The sequence below is a fragment of the Canis aureus genome, chromosome 31 (assembly GCF_053574225.1).
Source record: "Canis aureus isolate CA01 chromosome 31, VMU_Caureus_v.1.0, whole genome shotgun sequence".
Taxonomy (NCBI): domain Eukaryota; kingdom Metazoa; phylum Chordata; class Mammalia; order Carnivora; family Canidae; genus Canis; species Canis aureus.
In genome coordinates, this window is record NC_135641.1 from 15467712 (window position 1) to 15490497 (window position 22786).

At 59.7% G+C, this 22786-nt stretch overlaps 1 protein-coding gene and 3 long non-coding RNA genes across 9 annotated transcripts; 2 read left to right on the forward strand and 2 right to left on the reverse strand.

Moving 5' to 3' along the window:
• Positions 1-6218: 6218 nt before the first annotated feature.
• LOC144302379 (uncharacterized) lies at positions 6219-13181 on the reverse strand. Of its 3 annotated transcripts, none has more exons than XR_013369241.1 (5): positions 12815-13174; positions 12144-12261; positions 11594-11786; positions 9639-10610; positions 6219-9149 (listed from the first exon to the last, which is right to left on the reverse strand). It is a non-coding gene; the product is annotated as an uncharacterized LOC144302379 (long non-coding RNA). The 3 variants fall into 3 exon arrangements; XR_013369242.1 differs by having other exon boundaries at positions 6223-8090; positions 9013-10610; positions 12815-13181; XR_013369240.1 differs by lacking the exon at positions 6219-9149 and having other exon boundaries at positions 9768-9782; positions 10156-10610; positions 12815-13165.
• Positions 13182-13563: 382 nt separating this feature from the next.
• On the forward strand, positions 13564-17733 carry LOC144302381 (uncharacterized). Of its 3 annotated transcripts, XR_013369243.1 has the most exons (4): positions 13564-13710; positions 14798-15077; positions 15884-16126; positions 17701-17733. It is a non-coding gene; the product is annotated as an uncharacterized LOC144302381 (long non-coding RNA). The 3 variants fall into 3 exon arrangements; XR_013369245.1 differs by lacking the exons at positions 13564-13710; positions 17701-17733 and adding an exon at positions 14202-14329 and having other exon boundaries at positions 15884-16035; XR_013369244.1 differs by lacking the exons at positions 13564-13710; positions 17701-17733 and having other exon boundaries at positions 14343-15077; positions 15884-16035.
• Positions 15834-17778, reverse strand: LOC144302382 (uncharacterized). The gene is made up of 2 exons (XR_013369246.1): positions 17637-17778; positions 15834-16134 (listed from the first exon to the last, which is right to left on the reverse strand). It is a non-coding gene; the product is annotated as an uncharacterized LOC144302382 (long non-coding RNA).
• On the forward strand, positions 17761-22563 carry IRX4 (iroquois homeobox 4). Of its 2 annotated transcripts, none has more exons than XM_077879642.1 (5): positions 17761-17851; positions 18401-18652; positions 19286-19416; positions 20354-20682; positions 21141-22563. In XM_077879642.1, exons 1-5 carry the CDS (start codon positions 17807-17809, stop codon positions 21962-21964), a joined length of 1581 nt encoding a protein of 526 aa, XP_077735768.1. In that variant the 5' UTR covers positions 17761-17806; the 3' UTR covers positions 21965-22563. The 2 variants fall into 2 exon arrangements, with proteins under 2 accessions (XP_077735768.1, XP_077735769.1); XM_077879643.1 differs by having other exon boundaries at positions 19304-19416.
• The last annotated feature ends 223 nt before the right edge of the window (positions 22564-22786 follow it).

Consider the following 22786-nt stretch of genomic DNA (forward strand, 5'->3'; position numbering starts at 1 on the left):
CATTTCTTTTTATCACAAAGAAATCTTTGCAGAATGCTGAGCTGACTTCTTGCATGTCGTAGTGGCCAGCACTGCTCACGTGCACGTGCCCGGGGCTGCCCGCGGTCCTTCCCCTGACTGCACACCCTGTGCCTGAGGGTGGGCCAGAGCCGGTGACTCACAGAATGCAGCCAACGTGATAGTTTGTCACCTGTGAGGTTAGGCTGCATGGCACTGTCTTGCTCACAGTCTATTTTCACAACAGGAACCGAGCCCTGTCGTCCAGAATTCCTCAAGGGACTAAATTCTGACCCCAGCCATGGAAGTGACCTCGGGAGCAGATCTCTCCCCCCTGGCTCCTTCCAATGACACCACAGCGCTGGCTGCTGACTTGCAGCCCCACAGGAGACCCCGAAGCCTGGGCTGCACGCAAGCTTCACCCAGACCCACAGCCCACTGGAAGGCTGAGATAATGACCAGGGCTCATTTTAAGCCACTAAGTCTTGGGACAATTTGTTCGGGCAATTGTTAACTAATGCCACGTTTGGGTCATCACAGGACCGGGAGGCTGAGCTGGTGACCGGCTCAGGATGGGTCCCTGGAGCCACAGACACAGTCACCAGGGGGGACTGGCAGGGAGAGGGAACCTGTGGGGTGAGTGTCTCCATTCTTCTCTCAGACACACCTGCTGAGAGCCTGCTTCCCTTTAGGACTGAGGCTGGGTCCTACGTGAGTGTCACAGGCCCCCCGGGATGCTGTGCATCTAGGCCCAGGTGGTGGTGGTGGTGGTGTGGACCATGGCCGTGGCCTCTTGGCCAGCAGGACTGTGGTCTGTCTCACACCCGGCCCCGAGCGGAGATGTGACTGGATGCAGGGCCAGTGACAGCGGGCCGTGATCAGGGGACTTTCCCACAATGTGATTCTGGTCCTCGGCCAGACCTCCTTGAATTCTCAGAAATGGGCCAATGGACTGAACCATGGGAAAGTGGTTGAGTGAGTTCAACTCTGTTTTCATGTCAACTTGCTGGCAGACACTACTGAAGAATATTTTTGCAGTGAGGTGCTTATGAAAAACATTTCTGAGTACCATAAAATCAATTGAGTTTATAAGAGAAAGCTATTGTTCCAGGAAACCTCACTAGAAAATCAGAACAGAGACACAAGAAATAAGCAAAAGCAAGAAAAGCCAGACCAACAAAGGACTCTTTCAGCCCCGACTTTGCAGCGGGTTTGTGCCAGCCCGGGCCGCGCAGGGACGCGCTCCTGGCGCACGTGGACTGCACGGTTGGGGTGGCCTGCACCAACCGCGCTCCCTCTCACTCCAACGGCTGTTTCTGGTGACGTGTCACTGGGAGGTAGGATCGTAATGTGATGGGAGAGGGGTCTTCCAGAAATGATGAGTGAAGGGGAGCCCTGCTCGCTGCCTCTCCCGGCAGCCTCTTTGCCAACAGCCTCCTTCCGCCACGACAGCTGGACCCCCGGGGGTTGCTTGCTGGGAACGAGCTCCTGGTCAGAGACGTCCTGGGGAAGCTGGCCGCCCAGGGACCGAGGCAGGAGGACCGAGGCGTCGCAGGAGGCAGGTGAGGCCACTCTAATACCCATGTTCCTCAAGACCGTCCCCTTCGTGTCACTTCGCAGGGCACAGGAGCCCGCTGACCGCCCAGGCCACCTGCCTCGACCACAGCAAAACAGCCGACGGACCCAGGGAAACGAAGCGCAATGCTTGTTCACCATGCTCCTGAGCTGAGCTCTGCAGCATTGTATGCTGCCGTTTTCATGAAAATTGCACCTTCCTTGGGAGTTCTGAGCACAAAATGTTACCCCTTGATATAAAGTAATGTTTCTTTTTATGAGGCAAAACGTCATTTCTAGAATAAATAAAATGTGGAAAATATGAAATGTGTAAGGCAAGCAAAAGCGCGCCCTTGGTCATGGTCAGGAGTAGACCGTCCAGCTGGGCTGCGGCCCCTCGTGGAGAAGCCAGGCAGCCCGCGGTGGGCCGCACGTCCCTGCGAGGACAGACAGACATCAAGGGGACTGGCTGTGCCCCGTGGACACCTCCCGTGTCCTTCTTAAACATGGGGTGACACAGTGTCGGGGGCCGTGGCCTATAAATACCACCAGCCTCTAGAAGCAGCCAGGTTTGCGGGAAAGCCGGACAGGGAATGGAAATGTGCAGACGAGCCTGGAACACCTTATCGCACCAGGAAAGTACCGAGCTACCCAGGTTGGCAGGGCCATGTCAGAGGGACGGGGGGAGGAGGCTCCCAGCAGCTCCCAGCAGCTCCCAGTGGGTCTTATTTAAGCCCCAGGAAGGATGATAATGGCTCAAAACACAGGAACCATGTCAAATCCCAGGGGCAATGTGGAGTCTCAAAACCATAGCCCTTAGTGCCCCCTCTGGAGGGTTCTGAGAATCCACTCACGTGCCCTCGGCCTCTCTTGCCACGTAACTGACAGTGCCAGGGCACGTGGCCCTGAGAAGTGTCCCAGCTCCCAGATGAGCGACGATGACAGAGCTCAAACCACGGCTCCCCGAGCCCGCCTGAGCAGCGGCGTCAGCAGCACAGCGGAGAGGACGCAATGCCTCGCGGACACGCACACCTTCCAGCAGTCCCGCTGCTCGGGCCCCAGATGCAGCTGCCAGGGCATCTGACACACGGGGACGAAGGTGCGGGCGAACCAGCTCGGCGGAGGCGCCTTCAGCAAAGCAGGAACCCCGCAAACTCTTCAGGACAAAAGCCCCGTTTCCTCTCCAACGACAAAAAAAAAAAAAAAAAAAAAAAATCAGACAGAGGATAAAGGGTAGAGCTGACCCGAAAGATGAACCAAGACAAGAGTCCCACTGCCATCCGGCCTCGCCCACCACGCCCCGGGACAGCCCGTCCTCTCTCCCGGCAGCTGCTGGAGAGCCCCTGCCCCTCAGCGGTCGGTCCCTGGAAGGAGCCCCCGCATGCAGCAGCGGGTCTGGAGTGGCTGGGCTCCGACGTCACCCCCCTGGGAGTCAGACTCCACGGGCTCAGAGGGCAGGGTCGTGGCTGCACCTCCGCAGCCACGCCTGCCCGCCGAGCCTCCCTGCCTCTGACGCTGCTGAGGCTCCGTCCGTCACGGGAGGCACCGGAGCCGGAAGAGCGCAGGTGAGTCTGTGGACTGCCGTGCCCAGCGGCCCAGCACACACCACCTGCCAGGTCGCCCGTGCCACCACGGCCCCAGAAGACGGCAATCCCGGGTTGGGAGAGGCGACACCATAGCAACACCAGACCTAGAAAAGTGGATCACAGGCAAACACAGGAAAGTGCTTCAGAGGCGCGAGGCCAGGAAGAGGCGCGTTGATTGTCTGCTGCGCCCGCTCCGGGAGGACCGGCGGCCTGCACAGCTGCCCAGAACCTGCACACGCGAACCAGCTTCTGGGATTCACAGGAAAACACTGAAAAAACACAGGCTTGCTGTTTCTGGGTTTCCTATGAAAACACTGCCTCCCGTGAGTGCCTGCTGTTCTCCATGGAGTGTTTGGCTACAGACGGAGGCGGACATCCCACGCCCCCATGTGCTCTTCTGTCTTGTGGTGGCTGCAAAGAGAAATGTGGGCAAAAAGCACATTTTCAAACCACCAGCTCAATGTGTTTGGGAACTTTTAGTCTGCAGAAAATTTCTCAGCACTCACGATCTTTCAGGGCACTCAGCCTATTCCCCAGGTCCCGAAAACCCCACTAAGAATTAAGGAGAAAATCAGCAACCTTCCCTCAATGTTGTGGGAGACGCTCACCTAAACTGTGAAGGTGAGAAGACTCAAAATGAGATCCCATCTCTTCCAACTGGTGGCTGGCATGGACAGTCAGAGGCTCCTGGTGTTTGAGGGGCTTCCATTCTGCCTAGACGACCACCCCTCCCACCCCCATCACAAGACCACCAACAGCCAGCACAGTCATGGGGGTCAGTGGGGGAGTCGGGGGAGATGGACACCCATGGACACCTGCACCAGTCTGCTCCCACACCCCAGGCTTCGAGCCTGCTGCCCCAGGGGGCCAGGACCCCAGAGAATCTGAACCTGTCACAGCATACTAGGTAGTCTGGAGAGCACAGCCTCTGGTGACTTCATGTCTAGTGTTCTCCTGTACCAGCACGTCCCACAGCAAAGATATCAGACAGCCTCTTGCCCCGGGTAGCAGGAAGGCCCTGAGGAGGATCTGAGCTGTGCCAGTTGGCTCAGATGGGGGTCCCCTGGACGCAGTACCAGCCTTGACAGTCATCCCGAGAAGAAAGGTGAGTGTAATGCTGAGCTTTCCTTGGACTGCGGAGCAGAGCTATCCATTCATGTTACCCAGGCTCAAGGAATAATGTCACACACAGGAGCCCCTTTCACATACCATGAAATATAACAAGTCCTCAGACAAAGGGTTCTCAAATATGGTGCCTAAGTCTTTTGGGGAGTTGGAATAGAAAGATCACACAAACCCTGGGATAGTGTTTGGGTTTGGGCAGTTGGGAGCTTCTGGCATCTCATGAGGAAGCAGCTGGCCCCCACAGGCCTGCAGACACCTTCCCTCCGAGGGAAGACAGCAGGTTGTCAGGATGCCAGGCTGTGAGGCTGCGTCTCTGGAGGAGCAGGTGTGCATCCTTGAGGCAAGAACCCCAAACCTCGAACAAGGCCTAGCCCACCTGCCATGGTTCTGGGTGTGCACACTATGTGCCCAGGAAACCTACCGCTCACGCACACGCCCATGCCAGCAGTGTGTACTGGGTGGGCTAGATGACAGCCGCCATGGAAGTCTGCGGGATGCGAAGACCACCAGGGTTTGGGGAAAGGCCAGGAAGGAAGTGCATAGAGAAGGAGACATCATTTCCAGAAGGTCTGATGTTATAACCATTTAACCTTAGAAAAGATGAAGAAATGTGCTTAGAAGACCTAACGATGTACTATGTTCGGTCACTTTTACAAATGTTTTGTTCTGCTCCTAGATTCCCACCACCAATCCTCCATGAAGTCTAATGTACAGAAAACTGCAGGCAGGGACGCCTGGGTGGCTCGGCAGTTGAATGTCTGCCTTTAGCTCGGGTCATGATCCCAGGGTCCTGGGATTGAGTCTCAGATTGGGCTCCCTGCAGGGAGCCTGTTTCTTCCTCTGCCTATGTCTCTGCTTCTCTCTGTGTGTTTTTTGTGAATAAATAAATAAAATCTTAAACACACACACACACACACACACACACACACAGGCAGTGTGAGTGATAGTGGGAGATGCGCCCCCAAACCACAACTCGTCTCCCAGCAAACCGTCCTCCTGCCCGGGCCCCGACTTACTTGTGTTCCCCAGGGCATGGCCAGACCCCTGTACTGTCTCTGCTCCCTCCCTGTCCAGGCCCCCACCCTTAGGCAACTGCAAAGCCCACCAAGGACCTGGCTCATCCCTTCACCCATCAGCTCCATCTGCTGTGCCCAAGACCAAGCACCTGCCATTCCCTGGTGCAGGCCAAGCTGCCATCAACTAATGAGCAAGTGGAAGGCAGCTTGAACACACATGAGTCCTCTCTCCTACCAGATATCAAAGACTATGGTGGTCTAGGCAGGCAGCAGTGCCAAACTCAAGACACGGCTTCTGAAACCCGAGTGACAAATTCTTACCCCTTCCCAGCAAAGGTTGGGGGGACAGAAGTAGAATCAGAGGGCAAACAGTTTCCTCTTAAATCATTCATATGGAAGCCACGTGCACCATCCTCCCACAGCCCAGTGGCAGAAGCTTTGTTCATGGTCCATGCGTAGCTGAAGGGAGGCTGGCAGTGTGGTAGCGGTGGCCTGTCACTGGGAGGGTGAGGCGACAATGGCAGACCTGCCCCTGCTGCCCCGCTGGAGTCAGCTTCTGCCTCCGACGTCAGCAGGGATGCCAGGCAGCCATCTGCTAATGCATTGTGGGTAATGCGAACATTCCCAATGCCACGGACATGTGACAGGAGTAACACATTTACAGGGCAGAGCCCGTTGTTTTATAAGGATAGGCTTTCATTATTGAGGAGCTATCGTCAAAGAATGTAAGACTCTGTTTCAAATCTATCCCATAAAGTTAATATTTTAATCATTAAATAAGTACAAATAGTAATTATTAAATATTTTAATTAATTCTTAAAATTAGACAAAATACACCATACATATTTTGATGAGTGATGCATATTATTTAATGAATAACAATGGACAAAGTGTCTACCTCTGCAGAGGAAAAAGAAAAAATGCTGATCCCTACCTCACACCATATGATAAACAAACTTCAAAAGGGGCCTGGATGGGAAGATTGAAACTGAAAGATAAAGGAGTGATGGGAACACAGCCATAAATCATACACAGAGACGTAAATGACTGTGTCAAAACAATTTACTTCCATTTAGTCAAAAGTACAATTGATAATATTAAATATCATTATTTGGCACTGATTATTAAAAATAGATAAAATAATAATACATATTACTGAACATTATTATTTACTATTAATATTATAATATTAAATATTCTTATCTCCCTAAACTACAAGAAACAGGTTTTGATTTTTTAGGGCCACACTAGAACATCTCTGGTTCTCTGGTTTTGGACTGCTACCTTAAAACTTCAACACGCAATTGCATCATTATTTTTCTGTACATTCTACAGACCTGTCACATCAGTGCTCCCTCCACCACAGTCCTGGTGATCCATGTAACCGGTGGTCAGTGCAGTAGCTGGCAAGTCCCCCAGACACCCTTGTCCAAACAGCCAGTGGCTACAGCATGCAGACACCTAGGCAGTCCTACAGAGAGCCTACAGGGCAGAGAAGTAGGGCCAGTGGCTGCTAGAAACGTTCACAAATAGGAAGTATTCATGTGGAAGTTAAGAAACATTCTTGAAAACATTATTTTCTCCTGCCCACGCAGCAATAACGGACACATCACCTTCCACTTCAGCCTTTAGTGGCACTGTGTATTTTGCCCATATACTGTATTTTCCCTTTAAGACAGTATTTCTTTCTAGTTGCTTTCTCTGTGTTGAAAATTATATCGTGGGGATCCCTGGGTGGCTCAGCAGTTTGGCACCTGCCTTTGGCCCAGGGCATGACCCTGGAGTCCCAGGATCAAGTCCCACATCAGGCTTCCTGCATGGAGCCTGCTTCTCCTCTCTGTGTCTCTGCCTCTCTCTCTCTCTCTCTGTCTCTCATGAATAAATAAATAAATTCTTTTAAAAAATTATATCGTAATGTATAATTACATAGTGACATACAGTCATAATTTGGAATCATATAATGTACAGCATAATCACACGATCATAAATAATTATAATGTCATGAATAACTGTAGGAGTCAGATAGGACAGGTTGTGCTGCTATAACAAACAATCCCAACATCCAGTGGCTTGAACCATGGCCGATTCTCACTCTCACAGTGGGTCCGCCTCAGGCAGCAGGCTGTCTCATCCATGGAGCCCGGCTGAGCCCCTGTCATCTCGGGTGCTGCCCTCTGCCACAGCAGGTGGATGTGCCAGCCAGAGACAGTCACAAGGTTCAGTGCCTCCCTGGCAGCAGGCAAAGGAGCTTGTGTGCAGCATAAAGACACCCCCCCGCCCCGGCCTGGTGCTGGCTGTGAGGAAGGACTCATTGCAACCCTTGACCAGAGGCAAAATGGAGCAGGCTGTGAACCAGAAACATCAGAGCAATCACGCTGGGAAGAGTCCACCACGCCTCCTATGACTGTACGAGCCTTTGGTAAAACCTTGGGAGAGCCAAAGTTCAGAGAATGTGGTCACCACGGGGCTGCCGCTGCTCAGCCAGTTCATCAGCCACCACCCAGGGAGGTCCGCAAAAGGGCCCAATGTTCTGGAGGCCGGCAAAAGTGCAGCCAGCCAGACGGAAGGACCACACAGTGAGAGCAGGTCATTGGCCCCCAGAAGTTAGGGCTGGAAAACAGTATAGCATGGTGAGTCCACGGAAACGTGGTGGTGCAGATACCCAAGGCGGGTATTCAGTGGCGCCTATAGTTTGCTCCTTCAGTGATGCCTTCACTCATGCTGTCCCCTCTCTGAGGACAGTATGCTCCAGCAGGGCTGATGGGTTTCTTCCCTCCGTGTGCTGGCACACCCCGAAACCTGCCGCAGGGGGCTGGGACATGGGAGATGCTCCATCAGGGCCCCTACACGAACAGTTGTGGCCTTCCAGGTGCAAGAACCCTCCCAACGGCGTCTCCGTACTCTGCTGTTCTTCTATGAAGAACGCCGTGCGCACGTCCTCATCAACTCCACATTCACCAAGCCCCTACTGTGTGTTTACTGTGCACCTACTACGTACAAAACAACCTGCCTGAAGCATTCATTCTAGTGCAGGAGGGGAGGGAATAAGGACAAAGAAATGAAGTAATGATACAATGTGCCCGATGGTGATAAAACACAGGAGGGAGACAGGAGAGGACTGGCTCTCATGTACTCCCCTCAGCTGCCCCGGGGCCGGGGTGACCGAGAGGCCTCATGCAGTTAGGGATGAGGGTGCCATGTGATCCTTCCTGATGGACACACGGGAGGTGCTCTTGGTCTGGGGGCAGGGGTTCCCCCTTCTGTGGACCTGACAGTGCTGATGAGGCAGTGGGGGGTGGGTGGGGGTCAATATGAAGAAATAAACCCAGGTGAACATGCAGCAGCCCAGGCTCCTGTGCTGTGGGTTGAATGCACACATTGCAGCTTCAACCCCAATACCCCAGAGTGTGCCCTCGTTTGGAAACAGGGTCATCACAGGAGTAACTGGGTAAGGATGTGCTGGAGAGAGAGTGAGACCTAACCCCAGACAACCGTGTGCCTCTTAGAGGGGGGACCAATACACACACAGGGAGAGCGCCAGGCGAGCATGATGGGTCCAGACCCCAGGTGGCCAGCAGCCACCCAAGGCCAGAGCGAGGCTGGAGTAGGGCCTGCCTCATGCCTCCGGGGCACCAGTCCCGCCAAGGGCTTGGTCTTGGGCGTCTCCCCGCCAGACCCCAGAGAGACACCCACTTTGTGGCACTTTGTGATGCAGCCCAGGAACATGGACACACCCCCTCCACTTGGGTCTCCGAGCCCTGCATGTTGGCGGTCAGCCCCGCGGAGGAGAAGGTGCCGTGTCCCGCTGAGCATCAGGGATCACAGTTCCTTACAGGAGCTTTTGTGTCACGGGCAATAAGAGCGTCTCTTTCTGCCATATTTAAGCAGAAAATGAAAAGGTTGCTAAATGTAGAAGTAATTTTGACTGAGTCATTGATCTGGATACTTTTAAAGTAAAACAGTAAGTATTTCTGTCACACTTTGAAGTCGAGTTCTGTGGTCCCCTCTCCTCCCCGAGGGTTATTTTATAGCCATTAAGAATGTGTTCCTTTTATCTGGGGCCTTCAATTAATTGAATTTCAAAAATACTCTGAAATGGTTTTTTTTATATAAAAATCAGCTAAGTCCTGGAGGACATTCCTGTATGATTTACCGCCACAATAATTAAAAGCCTGTGCTTTACACCGGTCACCGCTGGAGCGCCGCCAGCTGCACGGAGGTTTACGGCACCATCTGTAAGGCCCCCAGGGTCGGGAGGACACTGCTCAGGGTGGCAGCATGCACTCCCGAATCCCCTTCAAGGGGACACAGCAGCGTTCGCAAGGCAGCGAAAGGTACGGCAATTCGGCGCCTCACTTACAGACCAGCCAACGTGGGCACAGGGTCCCTGCGTTCGTGAGTTCTATGTGAGGGCACTGCGGTCACAGCCCACACACACCTCCGACCCGGGGTGGAGAGGTCATCATGCCAAATCTCGGAGGGCAGCTCAGGCCGAGAGCAGCACCTGGGAGGGCAGGGGGGTCACAGTGCACTCGGCTCATGAAGGACCAGGACAGCCGCCAACCCCGCTGCACCTGCACCCACACCTCTGCCTCTCTTCTCTGCTAATGGCTCTCGTCAACGTCCACATGTGACCGTAGCGTTTGTGTGTGACTTCTAGGGAGCAGTGCACGTGAACGAGGCAGTCCAGAAGCATACCCCGCTCCTTTCCTGCTGCGAGCTCTGGCAGGATGCCCCGTGAGGCTCCGTTGGGGGGCCCCCCACCTGTTGTTAAGTGTTTCTGAAATCCCTGACCCAAGGATGAGCTCCTGCCCCTGGAGCCCTCAACCTTCCTTTTTCCATTCTCTAGACCCTCCTTCCTGCCCCTCTGTTGGGACCTTCACGTGCAAACTCCAGGCCATGACGTCAACCACTACTGGCTCTACGATGTGAAGTTCCATCCTCGGGTTTGGATGCATTCCCTAGCCCGGCGTTGGTGATTCCAGCCTGCAGTGGGCAAATGTCTCAAGTTTAACCATACAGACTACAGACACTGTTTGAATGAACAGCCTCTCACTTTTAAGAGAAGAAACCTCCCTGCAGTGTGCGGGTATGTTTCAGCATTACAAACAGGACATGGCATTTCTGACACAAGGAGAAAAAAACCCTTCCCAACTCCTGCACCCCTGGCCTCCTTCCAAGCTCATGAGGGGTGGGGTGAGCAGGAGAGGAAAACGTGACACAGGAGACACGGCCGTCAGTCCACACGAAATCACTCTGAGCTGCAACCACTTGTACCTCTGATCGATGGCCAGGGTCACATTGCTGTCCTGAACCCAGGCACCCCTCGGCTCTGAAAAAGAAGTCACTCTGATTTTCTGCTTTAGATATTTTTGTTGGACCCCTACCCCCTCTTCCTGAAGCCCCAGGTGAGAAACAGGTCTCATTCAAAGATGAGAGATACGGCTGGCTCTCCCCTCAACACTCTTAGACCTGGGCCCCAGACACTGCTTTGCTGCGAAGTCAGGCCAAGGAGGCCCAGAAGGCCAGGCCTTTCCAAAGACAAGGGCATCTGTGGGACACGGCGCCCAGTGGTACCAAGAGGTCCTTCTGGGGCCTTGCTCCCAGGGGCCCCCGGACCTCAGCAGGAGCCTCTGGGCCCTCCTGGGTCCCCAGGAAGGTGGGACAGGCTGTGTATCCCCCACCGATGGCAGGCAGCAGGCAGCAATTGGGCCAGCACAGCCTTCTCCACCACCAGATGCCTCTGCATGTTGCTGCAACGTCCAGGCAAGGGGGGGATGCAGCAGCAGGGCCAAGCCCTGGGGGCACGGAGACTTCTGTTTCAGATTGCATAGGGCAGCTCTGCCAGCAGCAAAAACAAAAGACGGATTGAGAGACAATGGATCTGTAAGGGAAGCAAGCCCTGACCAAAGGTGGGGCGCAGTGGTGGGCACAGCTGGCAGCCTCGTCACTGTGCAGAGTGCGCGCCAGGGCTCGCCCTCAGCCAGCCCCTGGAGCCGTGTGGTCCCTCAGAGGTGGCCACAGCTGCAGACTGGCTTTCTGGATTGATCACTCACCCTGATGCCAAAGAGGGATGCTCCCTGGGGCATTTCCCTCGTTTCCTCAGAGCACCTACCCAGGAGGCTCCCTGAGGGTGGCAGTGGAGCCAGGGGCCGAGGAGCAGAGGATGGCCACCGAGGCTTCTGGTCGGTTGGCCAAGGACCTGGGCAAGGTCAGGCCTGGCAGTGGCCAAATGATGCGACACTGATGACAGGCTCTCAGGGAGTGCAGTGAAAGGAGATGCTGCCTCCCAGGGAAGGGCGGTGGATCCCCTACCTTCCAGGGTAGTGCTGTCTCCAGGGCACGCATGCTGCCGTCCGGGCTCTGGGCCCCCGGAGGACGCAGCGCCTCTTGGGCAGCCAGTCGCCCTCCGCTCCTCTTGGGCCTTGATGCTTCTCACCCGTGCGCTGCCGCTGCTGTTGTTAAAAGGCCCTGGTGAATGCAGAACCAGTCTATCTCCAAATCGAGGCTGTAGACACAAACATGCCTTGCTTATCTGCAGCTATGAAAAGAATCCGAGTCCCAGGTGAGCCCAGCAGGGAGGGATTGGCATGCTTGCCCCAGGGCCCTGCCAAGACCTTCCTGTGGCCGGGAGAGGGAGGAAGACACTGAGGGCAGGGCAGGGACAGAGGGCAGCCCCCTCCCCACACGGCCCATTGGGTCCTTCTTCCACTTCCTTCTGGCTGCCCTGAGAATGTTTCCCGACCTCCCTACACAGAGGGCTCCCCTCCCACATCCCCCTCCATTCAACCCAGGTACATGGAAGGGCACACGGATGTTGCACATCTGAATGGAGCCTGTAGGCCCATAGCCACAGGAAGCCCACCTTCATGTTTTCAGAGCAACCCCAGGACCAGAGCTGTGTCCTTCCCAGAGACCAGCAGAAGCTCTGGACTCAGCTCAGGGCCAGGAAGCCGAGGACTGCTGGCTCTCCTCTTTCTGCTCTGCAGAGGACACGGAAGTGTGCCAGAGGACTGGAGACAAATACCAACCCCCTACCCCCTCACCCGTCTACCCCTGAACCCCCACCCCTGCGCTGCTGGGGCAGCAAGGACATGTGCAGGCCTTCCCGCTGCTACAGAGAGCTTTCAAGAAAAAGAAGGCGGTGGGGGGGGGGGTGGATGGTAATAACTTTTTTAGACATTATCCAATCAACACATCTTCAATGTCACTACAAGGCCACAGATTGTGAAGAGAACTTCATGGTTCTGAACGGATGGGGGAGGGGGTCAGGGCCAGAAGCGCCCCCCTGAGGGACCTGGGACCTGCCTACCCAGGATGACTTCCATCCTGGACTCAGGTTGCAGAAGCCACAGGCTATTCAGGGGGAGGTGTGTCCCCAGGCCAGAGGCCCAGCCCAGGAGCGCTCTGGACTGCCCTGAGAAAGCTCCCAGGTCAGGCCCCCACCGGGGGAAGGTCACAGGCCTGCTGGCCCCCAAGCACTTTCTGTTACCTGGGAACACCCACCTCCAGCCACCCAAGCCCTAGCACCCTCACCAAGTCAACCGCTGCTGCCCAAGCAGCTGGAGCGGGCAGGGGCCGCGGACGGTAGCCAGTGAAGCAGCCTCCCTTAGGGTGAAGGGGCCATACGGATGGGGGGGGGGGGGGTGCAGTGCGGGCCAGAGAGCCGAGGGCGGGAGCCTGGCGGCCTAGCCTCCTGCCCAGCCGCCCTCAGCCAGCTGTCCGGAGCGGGGGACACCACGGCCAGGGGGGCTCAGGAGACCTGGGGCCGGCGGCTTCCTCTGGCCCAAGCCGCCAGGGTTCGGCCAGATGAGGGCTGCTTGCCTTCCCGCGGCCTTGCTGCGGCTGGGCTGCCTCCCCCGCGCAGGGCGCCCCCACCCCCGCCCCCGCCGCCGCCCCCGCCCCCGCCCAGGGCGCCCCTCGGCGCGGCTCAGGCGCCCCACGCACCCCGCGCGCGGGCCAGGCGGAGGGAAAGTTGGCAAGCGCGCGGCGCCCGCGGGGGAAAGCGTTAATGGGCGGCCGGGTGGGAGCAGAGCGCTCGCTCGCCCACGTCACGCCGGTGCGGGCTCGGCTGACGACCGCGGCGCCTGGGGACGCCGGCGCGCTCCGCTCGCCAGGTGCTCCGCCTGGAAATGTCTCCATTAGTTGTCGCCGGCTCCCCGCCGGAGCGCGCGCGCCGAGCGGCCGCGCAGAGCCCTCGCGGGCGGCCGGTAGTGGCCGGGCGCCACCGCAGGTAGGCGAGGTCCCCGCGCCCGCCCCCGCCCCGGGGCTCCGAGACCCCTCCCCCCTCCCGGGGAGGCGGAGGCTCGGCGCGGCCGCCGAGGGGCGCGGGCGGCGGCGACTGCGGCGACTCCCCGGTGCGTCCCGGGCTGCGCGCTGCTCCCCGCGGCCCCGGCGCCCCAGCGGCGCGGGCGGGCGCGTCCCCAGCGCAGGTAGGGAGTGGGCTCGGCCGCACAAACTTTGCCAGGATCGCTCCGCGCCGGAGGGCACAAAGTTTGCTGCCAGCCGCTGGGGTCTCCCGAGGCCGGGGCGTTCGCCGCAAGTTGCGGAGACGGGGTGTGGGGGCGGCGCGGGGCGCGGGGGCCGACGCGGGGCAGCGGGGCCTGATCCCGGACGCCCCGGCTGCGCGCCTTTCCCGCTCCGGCAGCGCCCTGCGGGCGAGCGGCGGGGGCGCAGCGGGAGAGCTGGAGCGAGCCGACCTGGGATGGAGGCGTTTCGGGAGCAGGATTCAACGCGCTGGCCTGCAGCTCGCCCGCCTGACTTCGCCGAGACCCGGAGCACCGGCCCCGAAGGAGTGACCTGCCGACCTCGGGGCTGGCTGGCGAGCGGCGCGCCGCGGATATCCAGAGCGCCTTTCGGCCCCACACCCCGCCCCGGGTGTCCGCGAGCGGTGGGCGGGCACAGGCGCCCCGAGGGCTGGCCCCATGCCTCGGCGGCGGCGGCGGCGGCGAGGCCCTAGCCTGGCCTGCGCGCTCTAGCCTCCGCCCTCTGCCTGGGGTCAACTTGGCTGGGCTGGAGAGAGCCCCTGGCGGCTCTCGTGCGGAGAACCAGGTGGCCCCGGGGGTCGACTGGGGGAACCGACCGGGGGCGCCTGGCCCCAGCCGGTCTCGGGGGGCGGGGGAAGAATGTCAGGGCGCGGCCTGTCTCCCAGAGGCCTCTCCTCGGCCTACAGCACCTTTGGGCAAAAAGGGCGACCCACAGGCCTCTCACATTCGGCGCTAACCATCCTCAGCCCCCTCGCCCTGGGCTCCTTTAGTACTCAACAGGCCAGTGGGGGCACTTAACGGAAGCTGAGCTGCTGCCCTGTCCGTGGGAAGCCTCTCCTGGGTGTATTTAGAACCGAGGGTCCCTCAAGGGACGTGAGGTCAGTACGCCCGTGTATGCAGGCGCGTTCAGCTGGTGATACCGGAGATGCTGACACTCCTGCTGTATCCTCTCTTGGAGGGAAACCCGGTGCTCAGCTCAAGGCTCAGCCTTTCAGGAAAGGGCACTCGAATATTATTCTGGTGTCTTCTACAGGGCCAAGATAACCCGAAAGTATCCCGGTTCCAGGAGGCCTGCCTCAGCCAGGGTGCAGGCTGTCAGCGAGATTTCCCGGGTGTGCTCCAGATTGGAGACAGGCCTGACTAACCCCGAATCCGGGATTAGATAGCAGGGCCTGGGTGATCGGTGGCAAGGTCGCTAGGCTCCTCCGGCAGCAGAGCCTCCCCAAGCAGGGTAGCCATACAGGCCGTCCTGTCGCAGGCCTGGGGCGGCACGAAGTGGAGGACCAGTGTGCAATGGCCTTGGGAAGTCTCCGGTGAGCTTGATTTCTGGATTAGAAGGAAAGGTTCCCCGGGAGAACCGGGCTAGGCAGGTGGGGACTGAGAGCGTCTATTGAGGCACTCAGGCTGAAAAGGAAAACCTGGCAGTGATGGTCAAAAGAAGCCCCTGCCACCCCTCCCCTAGGGGCCCCCGCGGCCGGGCTGTGCCCAAAGGTGGGCACCTCTGCTCAGAAGATAAACGATGATGTGTGTGTTCAGGGGGCGCCGTTCCCCTCCAGCTGTGGCCCGGGTAAGGAACCGGCCTGGGCGCGCTGCTCTGCGAACTAGAGCCTCGGGCCCTGGGACCTGGGCGCTGGCTGTCGTCCCCCGCGGCCCGGGTGCTCACAGTCGCCGGGGGTTGGGCCCTGGGAAGTGGGCGAGGAAAAGATGCAGAATGCACCTTCTATCCTGATTACTGCTCCCTGGGCCCTGGGCCACCCTGGGCTCCTGCCCCTCCCTCGCCCGGGCCTCATTACCGGGAGAGAGCGAGCTGTTTGTAAACAATAAATAATGGAAAGTAGGAGGATGTTCAGAAAAGCCTCAGCAGAAGCGGGAAAGCTGGAAGGAGTTGGGAGGAGGGGGTGGGGGAGGGGCGGAGCAGAGGAGGAAGAAGGAGAGAGATGGAGAGATTCATTTCTGCCCAGAAGCCCCGGTGGCTAGTTTCTTATTATTTACAGGAGGTGATATTAGCAATTCAGGTGAGAAAGAAATAAACACGGCTGCCACGAGATCAATACAGAATTCAGAAACAATTATTAATGTCATTTGACTCGTGTTCTTTATATATCTCTCCCGGCTACAGACGCTTAAACTGTCTGAATAATTTGCATGGAGCGGCTATTCATTATTTCCGATGATTTTCCTTCGCAAGCAGCTCGGACGTGGCCGGCTGTGGTTCAACGCGATCGGAGAGCTCGTATTTTCATCTGTAAATTAAAGCAATTACGCAGCAGATATCTTATGATGCGTACTGTGGTCTCCAGATAGTCATCAATCACCTTCAACCGAGCTGTCAGAGCGGGCAGATTTCGTTTCTGGGAGGCAGGTTTGCAGCTGGGGAGAGGGCGAGAACGTCATCATTAATTAGAGGGTGACCCTGGGGCGATTCACAGGTCTGAACCCAGGAATCTTTCCGAGCAAGTCTGCACAGCGCCGCCGCGCACAGTTCCCCTCCCGGCCGCGCGGGAGGCCGAGCGGGGCGAGCGCGCGGCAGGGGCGAGCCCGGGTCCCCGCAGGGCGGCGGCACAAAAGGCGGGGAGCGAGTTCGGGGTGCCCAGGCGCCCCTCCGCCGCCTGCGCGCTCGCCTCCGTTGGGGATTCGGGCAAGGTCCCAGGACCCGGACTGAATGGGGAAGTCCCGGGGTGGGCACTCGGCCGGCTCCCCAAACTGCTCCGTGCGCCCCGGGCGCTGAGCTACGCGACACGGGCGGGGAAGGGCGTCCCGGCGCTCCCTCCCCGGCACCTAACCCTGAGGGTCGCCCGGAGCAGCCAGCGTAGCGGGAGGGGCCCCGGAGCGGAGGCGGGAAACCTGCTCTTCCGAGCGCGCGGGGACGTCTGGCAGTCCCGGGTTTAGCCGCGAGGGGCAGGGGAGGCCGAGGGAGGGCGGCCCGCGCTAGGGGGTGGAAGAGGAAAGGGAGGGTCGCTCGCCGCGTCCGGAGGTGGGACGGAGGAGGGGGCGTTCCCCGGGGACGCGGTGGCGGAGAGTCGCCAAGCCCCGCCGCACTTGGGCCACCGAGCCCCGGCGTGGATGGCTCGGGGAAGGGCCTCGGGACCCACACACCCGAGGGCCTCCTGACCTCCGGACGCGGACACTTGCAGCCGCTTTGGGTCCTGGAGCTCCGCCCCGGAGTTGGGCTCGAACTGGCGGGCGGCGGCGCGGCCCCGGAGCCGAACAATAGTGCGAGCGGCGCGCCGGCCGCGGAGCTGCCTCCCTGCACCCGGGGCGGCGCGCGGAGGCCGGGCGGTGGCCGGGCGGTGGCCGCCTGCGCCAGCACCAGCGCGGGGCTAATCTTAACTGTTGATTACATCTTCAGCGGAGACTCGCTCGTGTGTCCCTTCACATGTCTCATTTGTAATTGAGACTAATGATTACAGTGGGGCGGGAAGGAGCAGGTGCTCATTAATTAATTTCTAATTAAAAGTGCTTCCCGTTCTCGGTGACTAAGGAGAAGCAGCCTTCGTCGGGGCGGTAGTGAGTCCACGGATGGAATTCGTTGGTTAGAGCCCGCTGCCCCTGCGCCCCGCGCGGCGCCCCGGCCGTCCCCGGCCCCGGCCCCGGCCCGTCCCCGTCCCCGCCCCCGCCCCGCGCGGCCGCCAGTGACCCGCGCGTCTGCGGCCCGGCCCGGTGCGCGGCGTGGGCTGACGTCAGCGCCTCCGCCGCTTAAAGCCACGCACATCTGACTTGACGGGTTCGCGCAACTCGGTTTTTTTTTTTCCTTTTTTGCAAAATATGTATTTGTGTCGCCGCTGCGAGGCCGGTTGGTCCCAGAGCCCCCTCGAGGCTCGGGAATGTGAAGCCAACAGGCTCGCTGCGGCCGCCGCCGCTCACTTCCCTACCGGGTTAGAAAAGTTTGCGGGGCGTGTGGATGAAGTAACCGGCTCTTCTGCTTCGCCCTCCCAGCGCCTAGGAGCCGGCGGCCCCGGAGCAGTGGCCGCGCCGCGCCGCGCCGCCCCCCGCGGCGCAGGACCTCGCCGGCCCCGCCCGCCGGCCCCGGGCCGCGCGCGCCATGTCCTACCCGCAGTTTGGATACCCGTATTCCTCCGCACCCCAGGTAAGGGGCCTTGCGCGGTGCGGGGGCGCGGCGGGACACGCGGGCGGGCGGGCGGGCGGGCGGGCGGGGCGGCCCCGCGGCGTCGCTCCCCCGGAGCCGGGCCTGTGCCGCGCGCTCCTCCCTCGCACCCAGCCCGGCGGAGCGCAGGGGCGCTGAGACAGCCTGACGTGCGGGGGCCCCATTTCTCCCGCTTTGCTTGACCCGCACCCCCACCCGCACCCGCACCCGCACCCGCACCCCACCCCGGGTCCGTGGCTTCGCCCCAGAGGAGCCCAGGGACTCAAGACAGACGTGACACAGGAGGGCGTGCGCGGCCTGGGAACCCCCCACACAGGGACGGACCCCCGGGGGGGGTGCACTCGGGGCCTGGACGGGCGGGGCCCAAGAGGCTGGAGGAAGCAGCCCCGCAGAGCCGACTCCCGGCGGGAAGGAGCGCACGCGCCGCGGGCAACGGGGCGCCCTCCTGGGCCGGGAGCAGGGCAGGTGGAGGCCTAGAGCCCCAGCCTCGCGCGCGCGCCCGCCCTTCCTCGCGGCCCGTCTCCCCTCCAGTTCCTGATGACCACCAACTCCCTGAGCACGTGCTGCGAGTCGGGTGGCCGCACGCTGGCCGAGTCGGGGCCCGCCGCGTCGGCCCAGGCGCCCGTCTACTGCCCGGTCTACGAGAGCCGGCTGCTGGCCACCGCGCGCCACGAGCTCAACTCTGCCGCGGCGCTGGGCGTGTATGGGGGCCCCTACGGGGGCTCGCAGGGCTACGGCAACTACGTGACCTATGGCTCCGAGGCGTCCGCCTTCTACTCGCTGGTAAGGGGAGGGGGAGGATCTGAGACCTTCCCGCCACGCCACGCCACGCCCCTGCCCCGGATTTGCCAAGCCCACTCCCTGAACTCTGGAGTCAGGGGCGCCGGTGCCCTGGACCCCAGGTTGTAGGGGTGGGAAAAGCACCCTTCGCTGCTGCTTCACCTGTACACCTCCTCGCCTGGCTGCTCAGAACCCCGCCAGGCCCCCGGGCGGGGAACCCCCCAAGCCTGACCACAGCACCATGGCCCAGGGCAGCCCCTGCTCCCCATCTCCACAACCCCTATCCTCACTCCTCTGGGTCTCTCTCTCCCTCTCCTCCCAACCCCCACCACTCAACCCCTTTCGGACCTCCCTTTTGCTCCACCTCTCCCTCTCCCAGCCATCCGCTCACCCTCCTCTCCTGTGCTGCCGTCCCAGCCCCCTACCCTCTTCTCTGCCCCTTTATTCCTCTAATCTCATTCTCACCCCTCCTCCCCATTCCCCTACCCCAACGCTCCCTGGGCCCTAGAGAGAGTCGGGAACGGTCGGGGTGGCTGGTGAGGCTGCCCAGGGTCTGTGCCCAGCGTTCAGGAGCAGAGGGATGTGGGGGAGGGGGCGGGGTCGAGCTGGGTCGCCTCCAGGAAGCTTCGACCCCAGGCTCCTGGGATCCTACAGAACGGCTTCGACTCCAAGGATGGGCCTGGATCTGCGCATGCGGGCCTGGCGCCTGCCGCGGCCGCTGCCTACTACCCCTACGAGCCGGCGCTGGGCCAGTATCCCTACGACAGGTGAGGGACAGAAGTCCTCGCATGCCCTGCATGGGCCGCAGGGCTCCTCCATCAGCCGTCAGAATCACCCACACACACCAGCCCCACCAGCTCCACACCCCCTAGAAAAAGTTGGGAGGTAGAAGGAGGGGCATTTTTCTGGTCCAGCTCCCGATGACCTTGGGTTAGTCCAGCCCCACTTCCTAGGCAAGCCATGCTCCACAGGGGTTAAGGTGCGTCTTAACCCCCACCACCCCCACCCCCAGCCCACTGTCTGGACTCCCAAAGCCCTTGCTGTGATGTGGTTTCCCTGAGCAGACAGGTCTTATTGCCCAGGCTTCGGACACCTGCCCCAACCCAAGATGCGCAGCCCATGTGGGTGTGTGGGAGCCCCATCCACCTTCCCCCTGTGGTGAGAACTGGAAGGGGGAGTCCAGTGGGACCCACTCAAAGACAGCATGGCCCACCTTGGGGAGAGGAGGGAACAATTAGGAACTAACTGCAGAAAGTTCACCATAGGCTATCTGGGCATTTTCTTTCTGTGGGCACTAATGACCGCTTCTGCCCATGGGTGTTATACAGTTGGTCTCACACTTCTACGATGTGCTTTCCTGGTCTGGGGATCAGAAGGGTAGGAGAGACACCTCATAAAGGAACCCAAAGAAGTAGATGTCTAGGTAGTGACAATGACAGAGACCTGGCCAGGTTTTGAGCCCCCACTCCACTCCTGACCACTCTGGCTGGGAAAGAGCCAGGCTCCCTTTAAGTTTAATCAAACATAAGCATCTTCACTTTCTGGGGCCCCAGAAAGCAGTGCATGGGCAGTGGCGAAGGGCGGGGCCTGGGTCCCGCCCAGGTCTTACCCCATGATGAGGCCTGAAAGCCTGCACGGGCCTTGCTCTGGCCTCCGGCACCACAAGGGCCTCGGCCGGCGACCCATTGCCCAGCCTGTCCCCAGGTACGGGACCATGGACAGCGGGACGCGGCGGAAGAATGCCACGCGCGAGACCACCAGCACGCTCAAGGCCTGGTTGCAGGAGCACCGCAAGAACCCCTACCCCACCAAGGGCGAGAAGATCATGCTGGCCATCATCACCAAGATGACCCTCACGCAGGTGTCCACCTGGTTCGCCAACGCGCGCCGGCGCCTCAAGAAAGAAAATAAGATGACATGGCCGCCAAGGAACAAATGTGCAGACGAGAAGCGACCCTATGCAGAGGGCGAGGAGGAAGAAGGGGTGGAGGAGGAAACCAGGGAGGAGCCCCTCAAGAGCACCAAGAACGAAGGTGGGTGGGAGTTGGTGATGCCAGGGCTGGGCATGGAGGTCGGGACTCCCTGTGCCTTCTTTGGGGTGCTAAGACCTCTAAAGACACTGAATCTGGGGTAGTTAAAGCAAACTGTGAGGGTTTGGGCAGCAAATGAATGAGGTGGCCCTGAGAGGCCCTGAGCCCAGGGGGCCTGCAGTTGGAACTGGGAGCAGGCTTCAAGAAGCCCAAAAGGGGCATCTACAACCTGAGACACGCCCACCCTGAATCTGAGGAGGGACTCCCTGAGTCTCCCGTGTACCCTCCGGGGGGATAGAGAGCATCTGGAGCAGGTGGGAGGTACAAGGAAGGGCTGTGGTGCTTTTCCTAGCTCCAGGGTCTGCCCCATAACCAGGGGCACAGAGCTAGGAAGGACCAGTGGGGTTCTGCTACACACATTCCTCTCTTCCTGCACTGGCCCCTCCCTCTATCCTGTGCAGAGTCCCTGGGCAAAGAGGAGAAGGATCTAGAGCTCACCGACTTGGAGGACTTCGACCCGCTGGAGGGGGAGCCCCATGAGTGCGAGCTGAAGCCGCCCTTCCAGCCCCTGGAAGGCGGTCTGGAGCGCATCCCTGCGGCGCCCGACGGTCCGAGCGCCCCAGGGAAGGAGGCCTCGGGCACCCTGCGGATGCCCCTGGCCGCCGGTGGCGGGACCGCCCTGGACCAGGACATGGAGAGAGCCAGGAGCTGCCTCCGGACCACAGCGGCTGGGCCAGAGCAGCAGCCCGGTGCAGGGGGCGGCTCACAGGCTTGTGAGGCCAAGCTGGGCTTTGCACAGGCTGGGGCCCCGGCGGGCCTGGAGGCCAAGCCGCGCATCTGGTCCCTGGCACACACTGCTACCGCGGCCGCCACTGCCCTGAGCCAGACTGAGTTTCCATCCTGCATGCTCAAGCGTCAAGGCGCTGCGGCCCCTGCGGCCACTTCCTTGGCTCCTGCTTCATCCTCGCCTGCGGCCCCAGCCCCTACTGGTGCCCTGGACAGGCACCAGGACTCCCCGGTAACCAGTCTCAGAAACTGGGTGGATGGGGTCTTTCACGACCCCATTCTCAGGCACAGCACTTTGAACCAGGCCTGGGCCACCGCCAAGGGCGCCCTCCTGGACCCAGGGCCGCTGGGACGCTCGCTGGGGGCAGGCGCCAACGTGTTGACGACACCCTTGGCGCGCACTTTCCCTCCTGCTGCACCCCATGATGCACCGGCCTCAGGTGCAGCCAAGGAGCTGCTGGCCCTCCCGAAGGCCGGAGGCAAGCCCTTCTGCGCCTAACTGGCCCCTGCCCCTGAGCAGAGGAGGAGGAGCCCATGCTGGGGCTGCAGGCCTGTGGGTCACAGACTCTTTTTCTACCAAGTTTCCAAAGCAGGACGAGAGCGTGGCAAAGTTCAGGCAGCCAACCCACTGTAGAGGGAGGAGCTGAACTCGGCCTCTCCAGGCTACACGCCAGCCGCCTGAGCTGTCTTGCCAGGTCCACCGACCCCACCTGGACATGCACTAGTTCAGGCCATTTCCAAACTCCGAGACCCATCGGGATAGGGCTGCTCACAGGCAGAAGGGAGCCACCCTAAGCATAAAGTTTACGTCTGAAAGTTTACATGGAGAAGACATTTCCGTTCTGAGGCTTTGTTTTGCTGTCTCCTTTCGGGTTCGAGGCATGCCAGCGTTCCTCCCGGAAGACTCCTCAGCCTGGGGACCTGATCTCATCTTCCGCACATTTGCCAACAGCACTCCACCTCGTTCACACTATTGCACACTCTTAACTCGATAAAATTATGTTTTTTTTAAAAAATGTATGTTCACACCAATAATTGCCTGCTTCAGAGGCTAATATAACAAAACCAATAAACCGAGTGATGGTGTTTGCATTGCAACATGAACACGTTTCCAGCCCGGGATTGGAGGTCTCTGCGGGAGGAAAGGTGCTAATCCCCAAGGGAGTGAGCGGGAGCAGGGTCCTTGGCCCAGAGTCCCGCGGAAGTTGGTGCAGAGCCCCAGATGCTCTATAAAGTTGTTTTTCAAAAGAAGAGTTACAGTATATTCCAGGTTGTTGAACTCGAGTGGAATTGGATGAGAGGCTGGGGACTGTTAAACTCT